This window comes from Athene noctua, chromosome 14, assembly GCF_965140245.1.
Source record: "Athene noctua chromosome 14, bAthNoc1.hap1.1, whole genome shotgun sequence".
In the NCBI taxonomy this organism is placed as follows: Eukaryota; Metazoa; Chordata; class Aves; order Strigiformes; family Strigidae; genus Athene; species Athene noctua.
Window position 1 is genome coordinate 16,745,238 of NC_134050.1, and position 14,879 is coordinate 16,760,116.

The window sequence follows — 14,879 nt, forward strand, 5'->3', positions numbered from 1 at the left end:
TGTTTACTTCAAAATACATCAGTGCAGGAAGAGCGCCAAGTACTTCCAGCACTCTGGCCTGTTTCAAGGCTTTAATAACTGGTCCAGAAGAAAACAAATCTGCTTTTGCAAGATTATTCTAATTTTAATTTAATTCAAGGTTTTCAGCATTTATGAGAACTGCATTAATGAGATAGCAACTAGTGCTGAGGGACAAACTTGTTATGCTCTTCTTTTGGAAGACTGAGAATTCAGTGTAGCCACTACTATGATAAAAACTGTCCCAAAATTAGAAATCATGGAAATATGAGGAGGCCATTAACCTGCTGATGTTAAAAAAATGACTAGTTTGGAGGAAAAGGGAATGGCAGTTGAAAGCAAAGAAAAGAAGTGGAAGAACCTTCCACTGAGCATATCCTCTGGCCCACCAAATCTGCCTGTTTGTGCAACTGACTCTACAACATTCCTGCAGTTCTTCACCTCTTTGAATGCAATTCGAGATTATCTAATTTTTAATTACAGGATTGGTACCTATTTAACGATTCCTTAGTTATTCCTGTCACTTCACTTCCTACAATAACTGAATTAATCCAACATTAATGTATCGATTAGTTAATAACATACTGGTCTCCTAATTTCCAAATTTTAATTTTGCCCATGAAAGGGTTGTGATGAAAAACCCTAGTTGTTAATGACTGAAATCCAAGTCTAAATTGCAGACCTGAAAAAACCTTTTATAGAACAAGGGAGTCCACTGACACAACAAAGGCTTGGAGTTTTCTCCTATGGAGTGAACGATTACTAAAACTCCTAAGTGGCTTCAGAGGCTGAAATTGCACCATTCCTGACACCATGCTACACAGCACCTGATGCTTACAAACTGCCATGCAAACAGAAGCCGGGCTGTTTTTTGAGGAAGTTATGACCCTATCTAGAGTAGGAAACAATAGTGGCATGGCTAACAGCTGCATTTTCAAAAGGTGCTTGATCTGAAACGTCAAAAAGGGGCGTTGTTCCTGGAGGGTTTTTGGTAATAGTAAACAGCTCTTTGATTTACCTTTCAACTTTGAAAGTTTTGTCTTATCCATGCAGATGCTATACAGAAAGGTTCTTGAACCCACAATCACATTAATTTAGCTAAAATGCGACCCTTCAAACGTGTATCTGCTAGGACAGTAACCTTACGGCGCAGGCAGGTGACTGAGCAGAAGGCAGGCATTGCCAAGCCTATCTTTGCTGCTGAAGACGCCGGCAGAGCAGGACCACGTTCAGAGGCCGGTCACAGGACGCCTCACGAACAGCACTTCCCAGCCCTCAGCACGGATCGTCTTGACGACAAACCGAAGGCGACGCAGCAGCAAACTGCCCGCGTGAGAGCTGCGGCGGTAACGGGTCTTCGGCAGCCTAAGCGCACGTTCAACCACCGCCGCCTCCTCCTCCTCCCCCCCGCACGGCCCACCGAGTCGGCCGCCCCGGGCACACCCCGCGGCCCTCAGCCCTTCCCCGCCCACGGCCCAGCCTCCACCGAACCGCTCACGCCGCGGGGAGCCACGGCGCCGCCAGGCTGATTGAAGGGCACCCGGGCACCGGGAACAACGCGAGGCCGCCGCCCCGCCGAGGGCCCTTCCCGGCGTGTTTCCAGAGCGCGGCCGCCATGTTGCCGCTGCCCCCCCGCGCGGCCTCTGTCGCTTTAAGGACGCAGGCACGAGCCCACTCTCCCCCCGCTCCCGCCCCGCATCACGCGCTCGCCCCGCGCGCCGCCAGCCCCGCGCGCGCGCCCCCCGCGCCCCCCTCCCCGCGCTGCGCTCGCTCTCTGATTGGCCGAGCGCCGCGCCGTCGGATAGTCAACATGGCCCGCGTGCGGCGTGGCGGCCCTGGCGCCGGATGGACCAATCGGGAGCCTCTTTGTTGAGGGAGGCGCCCGCGCTTCGGCCAATGGGAGGGCGCTTTCTTGGCGGCGGCGCAGCCCGAGTGAGCCTGCGAGGAGCCTAGCGGCTGGCGCTGCTGCCTCTGCGGGCGCGAGGGGACGCGGGGCGCGGGCAGGTGAGGGCGCGGCGGGGCGGCGGCGCCGAGCGCCCGGTGGGGCTGGCGGAGCGCGGGGAGCGGGCCCCGTCAGGGCCTGCTCCGGGGTGGAGCTCGGTGGCGGCGGGGGCCGCCTGCAGCCGCCTGGCGGGGAGGGGCGGGCCCGGCCCGGTCAGGCACCATTTTAAGGCTGGCTTGAGAAGTTTGGACCGAGAGAAGAGGGAGTCTGCGTCGCTCTGAGTCTGGCGGAGGGGGACGGAGCGGTTCCGGCCACATGTATGGCCGCTCTCGCCCGCCCCGCGGAGCCTGGCGGCGAGCCCTCCCTTCCCCCGCCCTCCCGAGGGAAGTGGGGGAGGAAGGGGGTGGGAGGGCTGTTGTTTGTGGTGAACAGTTTCTCCGTCTTTCTCACCCCGCGGTGTTCGGGCTGAGTCAAACCCTTAGACGCTTAGGTTAGGCGTGATTCTTTCGTTTGACCTCATCCACGATCTTGTGCTCCCTCAGCCTGGTGTGGGATTTTGGTGGCTTAGTTTTTCGTTTCGAGGTCCTTGTCTTCCAAGTGAGGGCCTGTTGAAAATTTTTTCTGCTGTTTACAGATTGTGATGATAGAGTTTGTAGGATTTGTCTGACTCTGTTCCTGTAACATCTGCTAACGAGGCTTCAAAATAAAAAGGTAGAGAAGCAAGTATGTAAGTTATAGGCGAAGCCAGAACCACTAGGCAAATTTTTATAAAGTTGCCTCTAACCAAAATAGTGTTCCCTCAAGAAAACTGCCAAGGTTAAGTATTGCTAACGTTCAGGGCTTGTGGAACAGGTTAACGACTTTCTTCCTCTTGACTATTTTTTCATTATTGCTTCTAATTTTCCTTACAAAAAGTGTCAGACTATGACGTTTGTGGCTTCCCACAGGGTTGCATCCCAGCAGCTCTAAAACACAAGTCACAGCTTTCCCTTCTGATTTGTTGTAGTTACAAAAACCAGTAACAATTGTGGGTAGAAGTCTTTCTGGGAGTCTATTAGTTTCCTGTTTCATATTCTAGTTGTGTTTAGAAGGTTTGTACAGCAAGACATTGGCTTTTTTAGCAGAGAAAATTTATTCTGTGTACACTTCTACTTATGAATAGGTTTTGCCATTAAATACTGACTTTTCCTTTAAAGTTGCATCCTTCAGGATGTTACTCGTCCTTATAATGAACTTTTGCTTAGCGTGCATCAAGTTTACAGTTTCCTGCAGTTTCAAGTGACTAATGGCGTGTGACATTTGTTGTAGACAAATTGCAGCGGCCTGCTTTGTGGGACAAGTGGTTGATGTAAGTGTTCTTGCCCAAAAGCTTCACGTCTTCATTAGTCATTTGAAAACGGTGAACTGTCCAGAAGAAATAAGATAGAAATTTTGCCTCTTACTGGCGATGGTAGCAATAATACCTTACGCTATTATTTTCTTGGAGTTCTGATAGCTTTTTCATGTCTTGATTGTCTGTAAACTGAGCTCACTTGCTTGGAAATAACTAAGGCAATAAATGTGAAGGCTCAGTGCTTTAATGCTGTACTTTTTCAACTAGGTGTGTATTTTTTAACTTTTGTCTCTAAAATCACCTTGCTCTCCCCTCCCCTGCCCCCACCAGCTTTTACTGAACAATTTTGTTACTAACTCTCTGATAGTAAAGTCATTGGAAGACAGCTGTAATGTAACTGGGAATCACAAGCTGTTTTGTAAGAAAGCTGCTTCTGATTATTTATTGATATACTTTTTACTTTTTAGTTGCTGAAGGAACAGCTTTGAGGAGCGAAACAAGACCTGAAGTATGTGTTTGCACCGGGGAATGGTGTCTTTTTTTTTTTTCCTCTTTTGTTGTTGTTTCTTGTTACTTAGGTGAATGACTTCTGTCAGAACATGCAGGATTCATGCCTGTTCCAAGGCAGATAAATTCAACTGCTTTTTAAAATTACTCAGGTTGTGGGAACTTTATTCCATGTTTTCCAAACATGAATGAGGATGGAATGAGAATCTTGCCTTCCCTCAGCAGTATTAAGAAGTAGTTCCCTGCAGGAAATACAACACAAACAACTGAGCAAAAGAATTTGTATGTGGAGCGGTTTTTTTCCATTATCTCTGTCATTGGGCCTAGGTTGGAAGAGACAAGTCTCCGAGGCTAATTTTTAAGTAATGCGAGTCTGCGTTTTTATTTGCTTACTATTGGTTCCTTTAATGGTGACTAGGATCATATAACTTGTTGGCTGAACTCTGATATTAGGTCAATTTGTTATGTCTTACCTTTTTAATCATATCTCTTTTTTCTGCCCTCTGTCTGCTATGGAAGGACAGACTCATGTATGCTCCTTTATTTCTTCAGCTGTAAGATAGTAAAATTCTTCTGTTTTGCTCTAGCGGATGATTGCTGGCATTGCTACTTTCTCTTGTTATATTTAAGGCAAGAATAAGTGTTTGCAAATAAATATGCTTGGGTTGCTTAAACACACATAGTCTACCAGAAGCCCCTTTGTTTGTTCCTGGACTTAATCTATGGGGTACACTCACCTGCTTTTTTGGTAGATGTTAAGGAACTTTACCTCCTGTGGAATAATCTAAATATACTGTTAGTACTTTTTTAAATAAACAAAGCTGTTCAACTCCATTTAAAGTGGTTGTGAAAAGTGTTGCTTTTCTAGCTTAGAGCAGGAATTGACACTTTTTGGATGGAAGAGCATGTGCGATCTCTGGGCCTCCTGCTTTGATTGCCATTTAAAATGTCATTAGTGCTTAGGTGGTTCTGTGGTAGCCCTGTATTGGAAGCTGGGCTAAAGACCAGCCTGTTGGCTCTTAAAGAATCTAAGAAATCAGACCTGTCGACTCTCATGAGTGCTGTAAGGTACTTTTTATTCTAAATTTGACTTGCAGACTAACATCTGCTTTCTTGAAAGGTTGATAGGGGAAAATAGCACCTTATGCTTCTGTTTGATATGTAGAGTTTACTTGGATTTGTGATTAACTGTTTAGAATGGGGAGGGGGAGCCAACCTGTGTGACTACAATAGATACACAGGCTTAGGTATTTCACCCCAGTAAAGAAATAACAGCAAAATAAGTTAGGCCATCTGGCTCCCTCTGGTTTCTTGGGAGAGCTAATTTAGATCTTGGGGGCTGGGGTAGCTGTGCTAAACTCGGTTCTGATCATTGCTAATACCAAGACTTTCAACTTCTGTGTTTGCACTTTTGTTTTCTCACTCCTGATAAATAAATTCAAGGCAAGTCTTTATATAGGGGATTCTGCCTTCGTAGCTGCTGTCAAAAACCCTTTACTTGATAAATGATTTTCTTTCCTTAAGTGTTTTGCTTCTCTTTATCTAGAAGCAGTTTCAGGTTGTCATTCAGCATAGTGCAGCAGAAGCCTCTCTAATCATGGCTATCTCTGTGAATAGCTGCAAGTGAGGCGTATTTTTCTGCTCAGGTGACATAAGAAAAAAGTAATTCTGAAGTTGTAATTCATTTGAAGCTTCATTATTTTCAGATCAGGCATAGTAATATAGTATATGCAGAGATTAAAAATTCATTATTTACTGTGATACTGTCAAGGACTTAGAAAATAATATATTTGTATCTTCTTTGGCTTGATTTTTTGATTAGTCTAGGAAACTGACACTTGTCTTCAAACTGAAGACTTATCTGATAGAAATGAATTAGCGTCTGTAATACTTAACAAAACAAATAAGTTTAAAAGGGTTAAATGAAAGCACCTAACAGACTGTTTAAAAACTATGAGCAAGTTCCAGTTTGGATTGGGTATTATGGTAGCTATTCACTTTAGTGTAAGAGATTATGCATGATGAATTTCTCAGCAAAACCAGCAGCTGTTAATTTATATTGAGTTTTTAAACAATGACCTGTTTTCGTTTTCTGTTGAGGTAAACAGATTACCATTAAAGTATTTTTAAACACTGTATTTCAACTTGCAGGTGGATACAGGCACACAGATGGCAGATAACAGGTATGTTGAACGACTGTTTTCTTGAAATTAAATCAAAACAGTAAGAGCTAACTGTATATGTGGTCTTCTGTGGGAGATTATTTTTTTTTACCTTTGAAGAACAGATTACCACACTTGGATAAGAACAAAATGCTAATATTTTCTCCAACTGGACTGTGTTTTCTTACAGCAGGGACAAAACCCTCATTTGGTACAGGAGAAACTGAGATTGTAGTGTATTGGATATAGAATTACTCTGTTCTTGGATTAACATAATTTGTGTTGTCTTGATTCAGTTTTCAGGGTTCATATTTAAATGCACTGAGGACTTGAAGACAACACTGATAATCAGCTTTGATCTGTACGATTTAAGCATGCAAAAGGCACTGTTTTATTTTCTAGTTTTTATAGCATTTTTTTTGACAAATAACAGTGTTGTTAAACTGGCATAAATACGTAGGTGATGCTGGTCTTCTGAGCCATGCAGTGCACTAGGGTAAACTGGATAAGCAGGTCTGTCCAGTAACTAATAATTCCATTTGCATATGTGGTATCTCTTCTCCTTTTGTGTTGGAGTTGGGGTTAATTTCAGCAATATCCAGTCTGTATTTTGCAACCTATAAACTGGGAGGGAACACAGGGAATGCTCGCTGGCTGTTGACTCATTCTGAGCCCTCTCTTTCTCTAGCACAGTGTGATGGAAGGCATTGCAGCAGGGAGGTGGGGAGGACAGGGGCATCTCTTTTTAGAATAGAAGTGAATGTAACAACTTGATAGAGAAATTCAAAACAAAGAGCTTTGTTCTCTTGTTTATCTTTCTTACCTGTATCCTTTCTTGTGTTTTTATTTATTACTTACACTAAAAGGGTGTCTTGATTTTTCCCTTGTGAGTAATAACATTTTTCTATCCAGAGTGACCAGTGCAGATAAAAGGCCAGCCGTTCACTTACTGAGATGAATTTATCTGTCAGTGGTTTTTGTTTGGGGTTTATGTATTTTGTTTTGTTGTGGGTTTTGTTTGTGTCCGTGTGGCTTTGCCTTTCCTTTGCATCCTGTTTGTCTTAGGAAAGCTAGTTTCATATTCAAACTTTTAAGTTTTGAAAGAAGTCTTCTAGTGGCATCCTTGTTTATAAAACTTGCCCTGTAGTAAACACTGAAAATTCAGAATATTTTTGTTCTTAAATATTAAGATTTTTATAAAGTGATGCCTTTTCAATATGTTAAATTTTTAATTCTTTTAGTAAAACAGAAGATACTGCTTCAGATTCTGTGGAGGCCGCTAAAAATGCAAGTGACAAAAAAGGTAATACATAGTAGTAAGTAACATATTACAAAGGTAGAATAAGCCTCGTATATTGAAACTTCTTTATCTACAGTTCCAAAACCTTTACAGTCAAAACTAAAGATGTGTTCGCTATTGAAAGCAAAGCAATGGTTTCTAGGCTGTTCGCTTTCTGATGTTTTCTGTTATTTACTGCAGCCAAGAGCAAAATAAAGGCTATGTTTTTGTAACATAGTATATTTGCAACATAGTATTTTGTATATAGTGTGACTAGATAATTCACTATTGCATGAACTAACCCACTAGACACTTGCAATAAGGCCTGTATAGACTAGCTTTTAACAACATGCTGTCTTTTTCAGCATAGTTATTAAAGTGAGCATGTATGCTGGTTCTTTGCTATCTTCTTTGTAGGAAGATGCATCTTTATAATATGTTCTTTTGAGGCTTTTATTATTTGTTTGGAAGGTCTACAGATAACTGCTGAATAATGCTTTTCAAATTAGTGCTTCTATGTGCAGAAGAGCCACAGGGCCATTGTTATTAACCTGAATGCTCAAATTTGGAAGTTATAGTGAAATACACTTCACATACGTGGTCACTAAATGTTCTTTAGGTCTCACTTTTTTTAAGAAAGCCTTTGTGACTGGCAATTGGAAATCACATAGAAACTTCTCACAGTCATGTTGGATTAAGAAAAAACAACCATCACCCCCAAACAAACAACAAAACCCAACAAGCAACGCGCAAACCTGCTTATATAAAAGCTTCATCAAGTTAGTGTGTGCTATGCAGTTAATGTGTTTTAATGTCTGGGGAGAAGAGCAATGAGAAAGAATGGAAAGATCTGAAAAGCAAATGTCTTCCCACTATGAACACCTGTGCATTTATTAGCAAGGATTTTTAACTCCTAACCAGAAGCTTTTTAGATCTAACCTCCTATAAAAATAGTCTTCTGTGAACTGTTGTGATGACTGTTTGAGGAGTCTTGCAGATTGTAGAAGTATCTTGATGTAAAAAAATTAGTAGTTGTTAAGGAAATGGTCATAGTGCTATGCTCCTCTGTTGTAGAGTGCACAGTTTTCATCATTTTTTTTTCACAAGTCAGACTAACTGGAAAACACTTACAAATGTCTTTGCGAGAGAACCACTTAATTATACAAATTTATATGCAGCTGATAAGCTACAGCTACTATAGATGGAGGGTAGAAAAGCCCCTACTTTGCACTTTCGTACATAACAGGGAAGACAGGAAATTTGCTTATGTCATCAGTCTACTACTAGCTTCCAAAGCAAAGATTTGATATGTTTGCAAGGCAAAAGGAGCATTTTCTATCATCCAGTTTTATCTTTCTGAAATCTGATGTTGGAGTAATTTTGCTCAAGTTATTAGTTAACGGTAGTGGTGCTATTTGGATCTGGAAAATAGTGAGTATTTTTACTGTGACTGTTGTAAGACCCGTAGTATGACAAAAGCGCTATAAATGTATTCAAATTAGTTTTAAAAGTGGTTTTCTGTCTTCATAGAAAAGCTAGCAGACCAAGTGATGCAAAATCCACAGGTCCTGGCAGCTCTGCAGGAACGTCTTGACAACGCAGTGCTTACTCCTTCAAGTTACATTGAAACGTAAGTAATGGGCATAATAAAATTCTTGAAAGACTGTAAACATAATAGAATGTTATTACTGTATAATTAAGGTGGAAATTAGAACAAATTATTCATTAAGAAAAATGGTTTGACTTCATGATTCATAGTGGCCTGTGTCTGGAAGGAAGAGTCAAATTTTGGTTTACTTACACAAAATTGCAAACAAAATTTTGTCCAGTTCAGTATTTTCCTCGGCTGTTATTACTTTGGTTAGCAATAACTCCTCTACCCCACTGTTTCCTTCTGTGACCCTTACTCTGTCAGGGTGTGCGCTGCATTGACTGATAATTTCTGTAAGATTACTGTCTGGGATGTAGTGGAAAGTTTAGGACCTGTAAATACGTAGTTTGAAGCTTAGTTTTATATTAACTGTAGAATGGACTTAAACTTTAAAATTTTGCCTTTAGTAGATAGTTGTGCTTTTATTTCTTGACTGGGAATAGCTGGTAGACACATTTAAAAAAAAAATCTATAAAAAGTTCTTTTTATGTGTCTATATATAAATGCTTTATAACTTAAGGTACGGACGGGTAATGTGTACTTTTCTGAGTATGACCGATGAATTAAAACTTTCCACTGTAGAATGAACAGTTCTTATTTTTCATAGATGGATCAGCACAACTCTGGTCTCAAAGTTCAGGTGTAAACAAAGGTATTAATTTCAGATCTCTGAACTACATGGGGAGGGTGGTGACCCCAGGGAATGGAACAGACGATAACACCTTTGAGACCAGCTTGGGTAGGAGAGGATTCTTTCAACTTTTTGAAATAGGTTTTGAAGAAATATGTATGTTTGACATAATGTAAACATAATTTGACATAATTTTAAAATTGTACTTAGTTATAAGCAGCCTGTTTCACAGTGATGTTAAATAATGCTGAGGCAACTAGCTTTTAACCTTAAAGATTTGTTTGGTTTTTAGTTTACCAAAAGCAGTAAAAAGAAGAATTGATGCCTTGAAGCAGCTCCAGGTGAAATGTGCCCATATAGAAGCTAAATTCTATGAAGAAGTACATGATTTAGAGAGGAAATATGCAGCACTCTATCAACCCCTCTTCGATAAGGTGGGAGGACTATGTATACAGTCTTTGTCTCCTTCTGAGTCAGTTCTGTTTGCATATATGTAATTTTACATCTTCAGTTACATTCTTGATTTTTTTTCTAACACAGAGAAGAGAGTTTATTAATGGGGAAGCTGAACCCACAGATGCAGAGTCAGAGTGGCACAGTGAAAATGAGGAAGAAGAAAAACTAGCTGTGAGTACAAGCTGGGTAATGAACTACAGATAGGTAGGGTAGTCAGAATTAATTCCTGTACAGTGTTTTCCATTAAAAGATTCATCTTTTGGAAATTCAGTAATGTGCTCTTATGATGAATACAGTTATGTCCAGTGAAAGCTTTCAGACTTCTAGTTTAGCTTTTTTTCAAGATTGTTACTTGAGTGAATTGAAAAGTTGCTTTTGTTTGCACTGTTCGTAACCTGTTAACAGTATGTTTCTGATAATGGGTTCCATTCCAGTGCTACATGATACCCCAAGGTAATAGAAGGCTGGCTGTTTATCTGCCTGTCCCCTTTATTTTTGGGGGACATAACTAGCTTTATTTCCGTAAATATAGATTAGACACATGTCACCTAGTCATAAAATGGAATCGACCTAATGTGTGCTGGCTAGTGGATTCCTACTTGTCTGTTGAGTAGGAGCTACCTAGATTTAGGAGGGATAATATAATCTGTAGGCTGCCTTTTTCTCTCCTATCATCATGTTTGAAGATGTATACTCATGGCTGGATTGCTGTTTCTCAGAGAAGTGACCTACTTAACAATGCTGTGTTTGCCATTCTGTCAGGTTTTCCTTGCTGTTTTTCCTTGGCCCATTTTCCTTCAGTTTCCTTTGGACAGTGTTCTGTATACAAAGAATTGTTTTTACTGATCTCATGAGACTTAGCATGAAACAGTACTCCATTATGCATAAGGAAAAAAGGTTTTTTAGGCTTTGTGCAAGTACAGCATTGACAGGCCATGTTCCATGCAATTACAAGATCAGAAGTATGTCTAGATGACTAGTAAACTGCAGCTTCGTGTTCTTGGCTAGTCGTAACCCCAGTAGCTGCTGCTGTTCGGAAGATCTTATATATTTGCTGCTACCTAGTGGTGTAAAAGGAAAGGTGCAATGCAACTAATTTGGACTGCGCATTTCCTGGTTTTTTGAGATGGAGAAATGACCTAATCGTTCTTCTTTTTTAGAACATTTGACATCAGTTATATACAGGGATTTGTGTATCACAAAAGATTAGTAATTGAAGGCAGTGTAATAATGAAAAATAATCATGAAAACCATCTTTACCAAGTATTTTGCAAAATTGGGAAGTTAAAACTATTTCAGAGGGCAAAGTTCAATCTTAAATCTTTAGATGAAACACTGCATATGGCATGTGAAGCTACAGGAATGAGATGAATAGGAAAATAGAAATGTATTTCTGATTGTGGAAAGATAGAAGTGTGTTTTAATTGTTTGTCAAGTCAGTGAAACTGTCGCTTGGTCTTCTTCACTCTTTGAACAGAAGGATTACGAATCTGTTGAAAGTAAATCTGAATTAAATGCATATATGCTTAGTTGTGTAAGTAAACCATGTGTTTCAACTTCATTTACAGAGAAAAAACTGTAAATTTAAAATGTTCCTTAAACACAGCTTCAAAGATAGCAAATGTTTTGTACATCTACTTCTGTTTATTAAATATATTAAGAAGTCACAATTTAATTTCTTAAATGTTTTTGTACTTGTTTGACAGGGAGATCTGAAAAATGTAGTGGTAATAGAAGAAAAAGCAGAAGCAGAAGAGACAAATGTCAAAGGAATTCCAGACTTCTGGTTTACTATCTTTAGGAATGTAGATATGCTAAGTGAATTAGTACAAGTAAGTTTCTCCTCTGAAGAGAATAACTTCTGTCATGTGTTAAATGAACTGCTACTTTTTCCAATCAATAGTGACTGCTCGTGGAATGTATGTGAAGACCAAATCTCTGAATTTTCAGAATCCTTAATATGATTCGCGAAGGTGCTTGAAAGGCTAATGATGGACAAGCAGAACAGCTGACCCAAACTGCTAAACACTGTGTGCATTGTTTGAGAAATGAGCTTGTAGCAACATTTGTAGGCACTAAAATGCAAGTCTGTGGTGCTTACAGCAGCTGTTTCCCTGTAGTTTTGTTAATTTAGTCCATCAAGGGGTTATTTTTGCAAGGATATTATCAGCATACCCATGGATTGGTTGAATTTGTGTTAAACAGCTTATGTAGTTTTGCCCTCACTTGTATTAATTGTTTGTAATGCTGTAAAGGAGGAATTCCCTGAAGTGTATCTTTCTGTGAATCTCACCAGCAATAAATACCCTGAATGAAGTAATTTTATTTTCAGTAATGTTCATACAGCCTAGCATAGTAGCAGCTTTATTTACTGGAGATGAGGCCTAATGATTGAGAATTTGGCATGTGGTATTTGCAAATCTGATTAAGAAATTTGGATCCAAATCTGAACTTTAGCAGAAATTGTTGAATAATTACAAGGTTTGTTTTTTTCTTAAGAATAGGTTGAACAAGCAAGCTAGGTTAAAATTTTGTTCTTCTAAATACTGCCTGCTGAATAGGAATTTTATTTTTTTTTATTCTTAGGAATATGATGAACCGATCTTGAAACACCTGCAGGATATTAAAGTTAAGTTTTCTGAACCCGGACAGCCTATGGTGAGTTTTCTGTGGCTAACACCTTCATGTGTTGCCTTTTTAAAGATTTGTCTTCAGCTTTCCTGACCCCGTGTTCTTTCATCCTTAGCCTGGACACCTCTGACATAATTGTAGTTTCTAGACTGAAATTCTGACTTGTTTTTGTCTAGTTCTCACCTTTTTTTCCCCCTTTCTCAAATTCCAAATTATCTACTCTTGCTAATAAAGTTACATGGCTGATTTTGGTTTGAAAAGGAATTGTGGAAAAAAAATCTGGGTGCTACTTACTGTATTGAATATGTCATCAAAAGAAGAGATGTGACTTAGTAATACTAATCAAAAATAACAATGATGGATACTTGGCCTATTGGAAAAGATATAAAAATATATTAGATGGTCTTCTAAAAGTGTACTTAATGAGTAATTTTTAAAGCACAACTTTGCCTTTTATGTGGAAATTGTTTTCTTAAGTTCAGTGTACAAAAAGAGATACTGTGTTTGAAGTTGTTCTGTTGCTTATTTAATTCATGCAATCTATACTTATTCCTTAAACTCCTTTTGAGGGAGAGGCAGAGAGAAGGGTGGGATTTGAGCCTACACATCCTTTCTTTAAATGTTGTCCTTGTGACTTTTTCCTTATGTTTGGTGGGGTTTTGTCTTACAGAGTTGTAGTCTTCTGACAAAGTCTAAAATAAATGTAAGATTCACCTAAGAAAGATGGAATGACTTTTTTAAAATACCTTTTAAAGGTTAATAACAGCGGAGACAATTTTTTTTAAGTCCTTATTGTCTTTCTCCTGTTATTATCAGCTCAAGTGTCTTGATACTAGGCAGTACAGACAGAGAAAAATTGGGAATTAAGTTCCTGAAGGAGAGGTTATGAATTTTATGAAGAAAATTAATTGTTTAAATACAAAGTAAAGTATTCAAAGAAGTTGGTGGGTTTTACCTTGAATCATATCTATTTGGTGGCCTTTAGATGGTTTGGGAATAGTTTTTGCCTACAGCATTTCTGTGTTCTCGTTCAGCTTTGTTTTACAGTACTTTAAGTTGAAGAACTGCTCTTAAAACATCGGTGCCTTTATCTTGTCTCGCACTGTTCGTAACCTCTTGACAGCATATTTCTGTGAATAGGTTCCATTCCAGTGCTACATGAAATCCAGTAATGGAAGGCTGACAAATTCCATGTCCCTTCTGTATTTGGAGACAAAAGAATGCATTCCTGACTACTTGAGTGAAACCTGTTACCCAGTTGTGTGTGACTGGCTTGTCTGAAATTCTCTGGCTGTTGAAAATTGGTGCAGCAGTGGTAGCTTTGTACTGTTTATATAACCAGTGTGTAATAAATACACTAATTCCGCTGGGGATTCAGTTTTGATGCTAAAATACGTGATAGGAATTTTCTGGTTTACCATTGACCTAAAGTGATCAACTGTAGTTAGTCCTTTTCCAAAAGTAGATTACCTGGCTACAGTAATGGTGCTTCAAAGTTCTGTTTGCTATAGCATGTGTGTGTGTGTGTATGTGTGTGTATATATATATATACACACTTTTATCTGCATGAAACATAAACAGTTCCCTTACTACTTTTATTTATAATTATATGAATCAACTTCGCATAAGTTAATAAATACAATTTCTACTTAGATATCTGTTGGGACATCAGGATCCTTAGCTAGCATATTCAGACCTGGATGTTTTATCTGGGTATTTAAGTAAGTAGCTTAAAGTAAGGAAGTTCCCTTTTTTGAACTTAATGAGAACATCTCATACTACAGGGAAAGTCTAGAAAAAACATGCTACAAAGGAAAGCTGATGTCAACGGTAAGATGTCCAAATAAAGACTACTGGAAAGGGTATTACACTACTTCAGATAGGATGTGAAACTTGAAGCCGCTTCTTATTGTCTCCTCATTAGCAAGTATAGAATGAAATGCAGTCTCTGCAGGTATTTTTGGCTTGCTAGTTCTTGGGATCCTGCATGCTAAGTAGTGCACTGCTTACCTATTTATAACCCCAGTGATGGTCTATTTGGGTACAAGTGTTAGTCACTGGTAGTGAATAAGAGTTGCAGCTGGAGTGATGCACTTCACTCGTAAGAGAGAAGCAGCAGCGTGTTTATTGATATGAAACAGCAATATAACAAAGTTTGATAGTAAATGCAACAGTGGTTTAACGATATTCAGCAGCCAGGTACGCTTGATTTACTGCATAGAGGACAGGGTCAGATAAAGCTGTCAGGGAGCCCTCCTTGTGGAGTCAT

At 39.5% G+C, this 14,879-nt stretch overlaps 1 protein-coding gene and 2 non-coding genes across 6 annotated transcripts in view; all 3 read left to right on the forward strand.

Moving 5' to 3' along the window:
• The first annotated feature begins 1,903 nt into the window (after nt 1-1,903).
• The window catches only part of NAP1L4 (nucleosome assembly protein 1 like 4), a 28,860-nt gene continuing 15,884 nt past the window's right edge, over nt 1,904-14,879 (forward strand). For 3 of the 4 annotated variants that reach the window (XR_012634517.1, XM_074917871.1, XM_074917869.1), the window contains exons 1-8: nt 1,904-2,022; nt 5,952-5,983; nt 7,204-7,265; nt 8,772-8,871; nt 9,816-9,957; nt 10,064-10,150; nt 11,686-11,811; nt 12,566-12,637. Coding sequence is in view for 3 of the 4 variants with exons in the window: in XM_074917871.1 (XP_074773972.1) it covers nt 5,970-5,983; nt 7,204-7,265; nt 8,772-8,871; nt 9,816-9,957; nt 10,064-10,150; nt 11,686-11,811; nt 12,566-12,637 (603 nt within the window). In the remaining variant the exon portion in view is untranslated. Of the gene's footprint in view, nt 2,023-3,760; nt 3,802-5,951; nt 5,984-7,203; nt 7,266-8,771; nt 8,872-9,815; nt 9,958-10,063; nt 10,151-11,685; nt 11,812-12,565; nt 12,638-14,879 lie in introns of all 4 variants that reach the window. The other variant, XM_074917870.1, reaches the window with a different exon arrangement.
• LOC141966273 (small nucleolar RNA SNORA54) lies at nt 10,359-10,487 on the forward strand. The gene has a single exon (XR_012634567.1). It is a non-coding gene; the product is annotated as a small nucleolar RNA SNORA54 (small nucleolar RNA).
• On the forward strand, nt 13,708-13,828 carry LOC141966272 (small nucleolar RNA SNORA54). Its single transcript, XR_012634566.1, has one exon. It is a non-coding gene; the product is annotated as a small nucleolar RNA SNORA54 (small nucleolar RNA).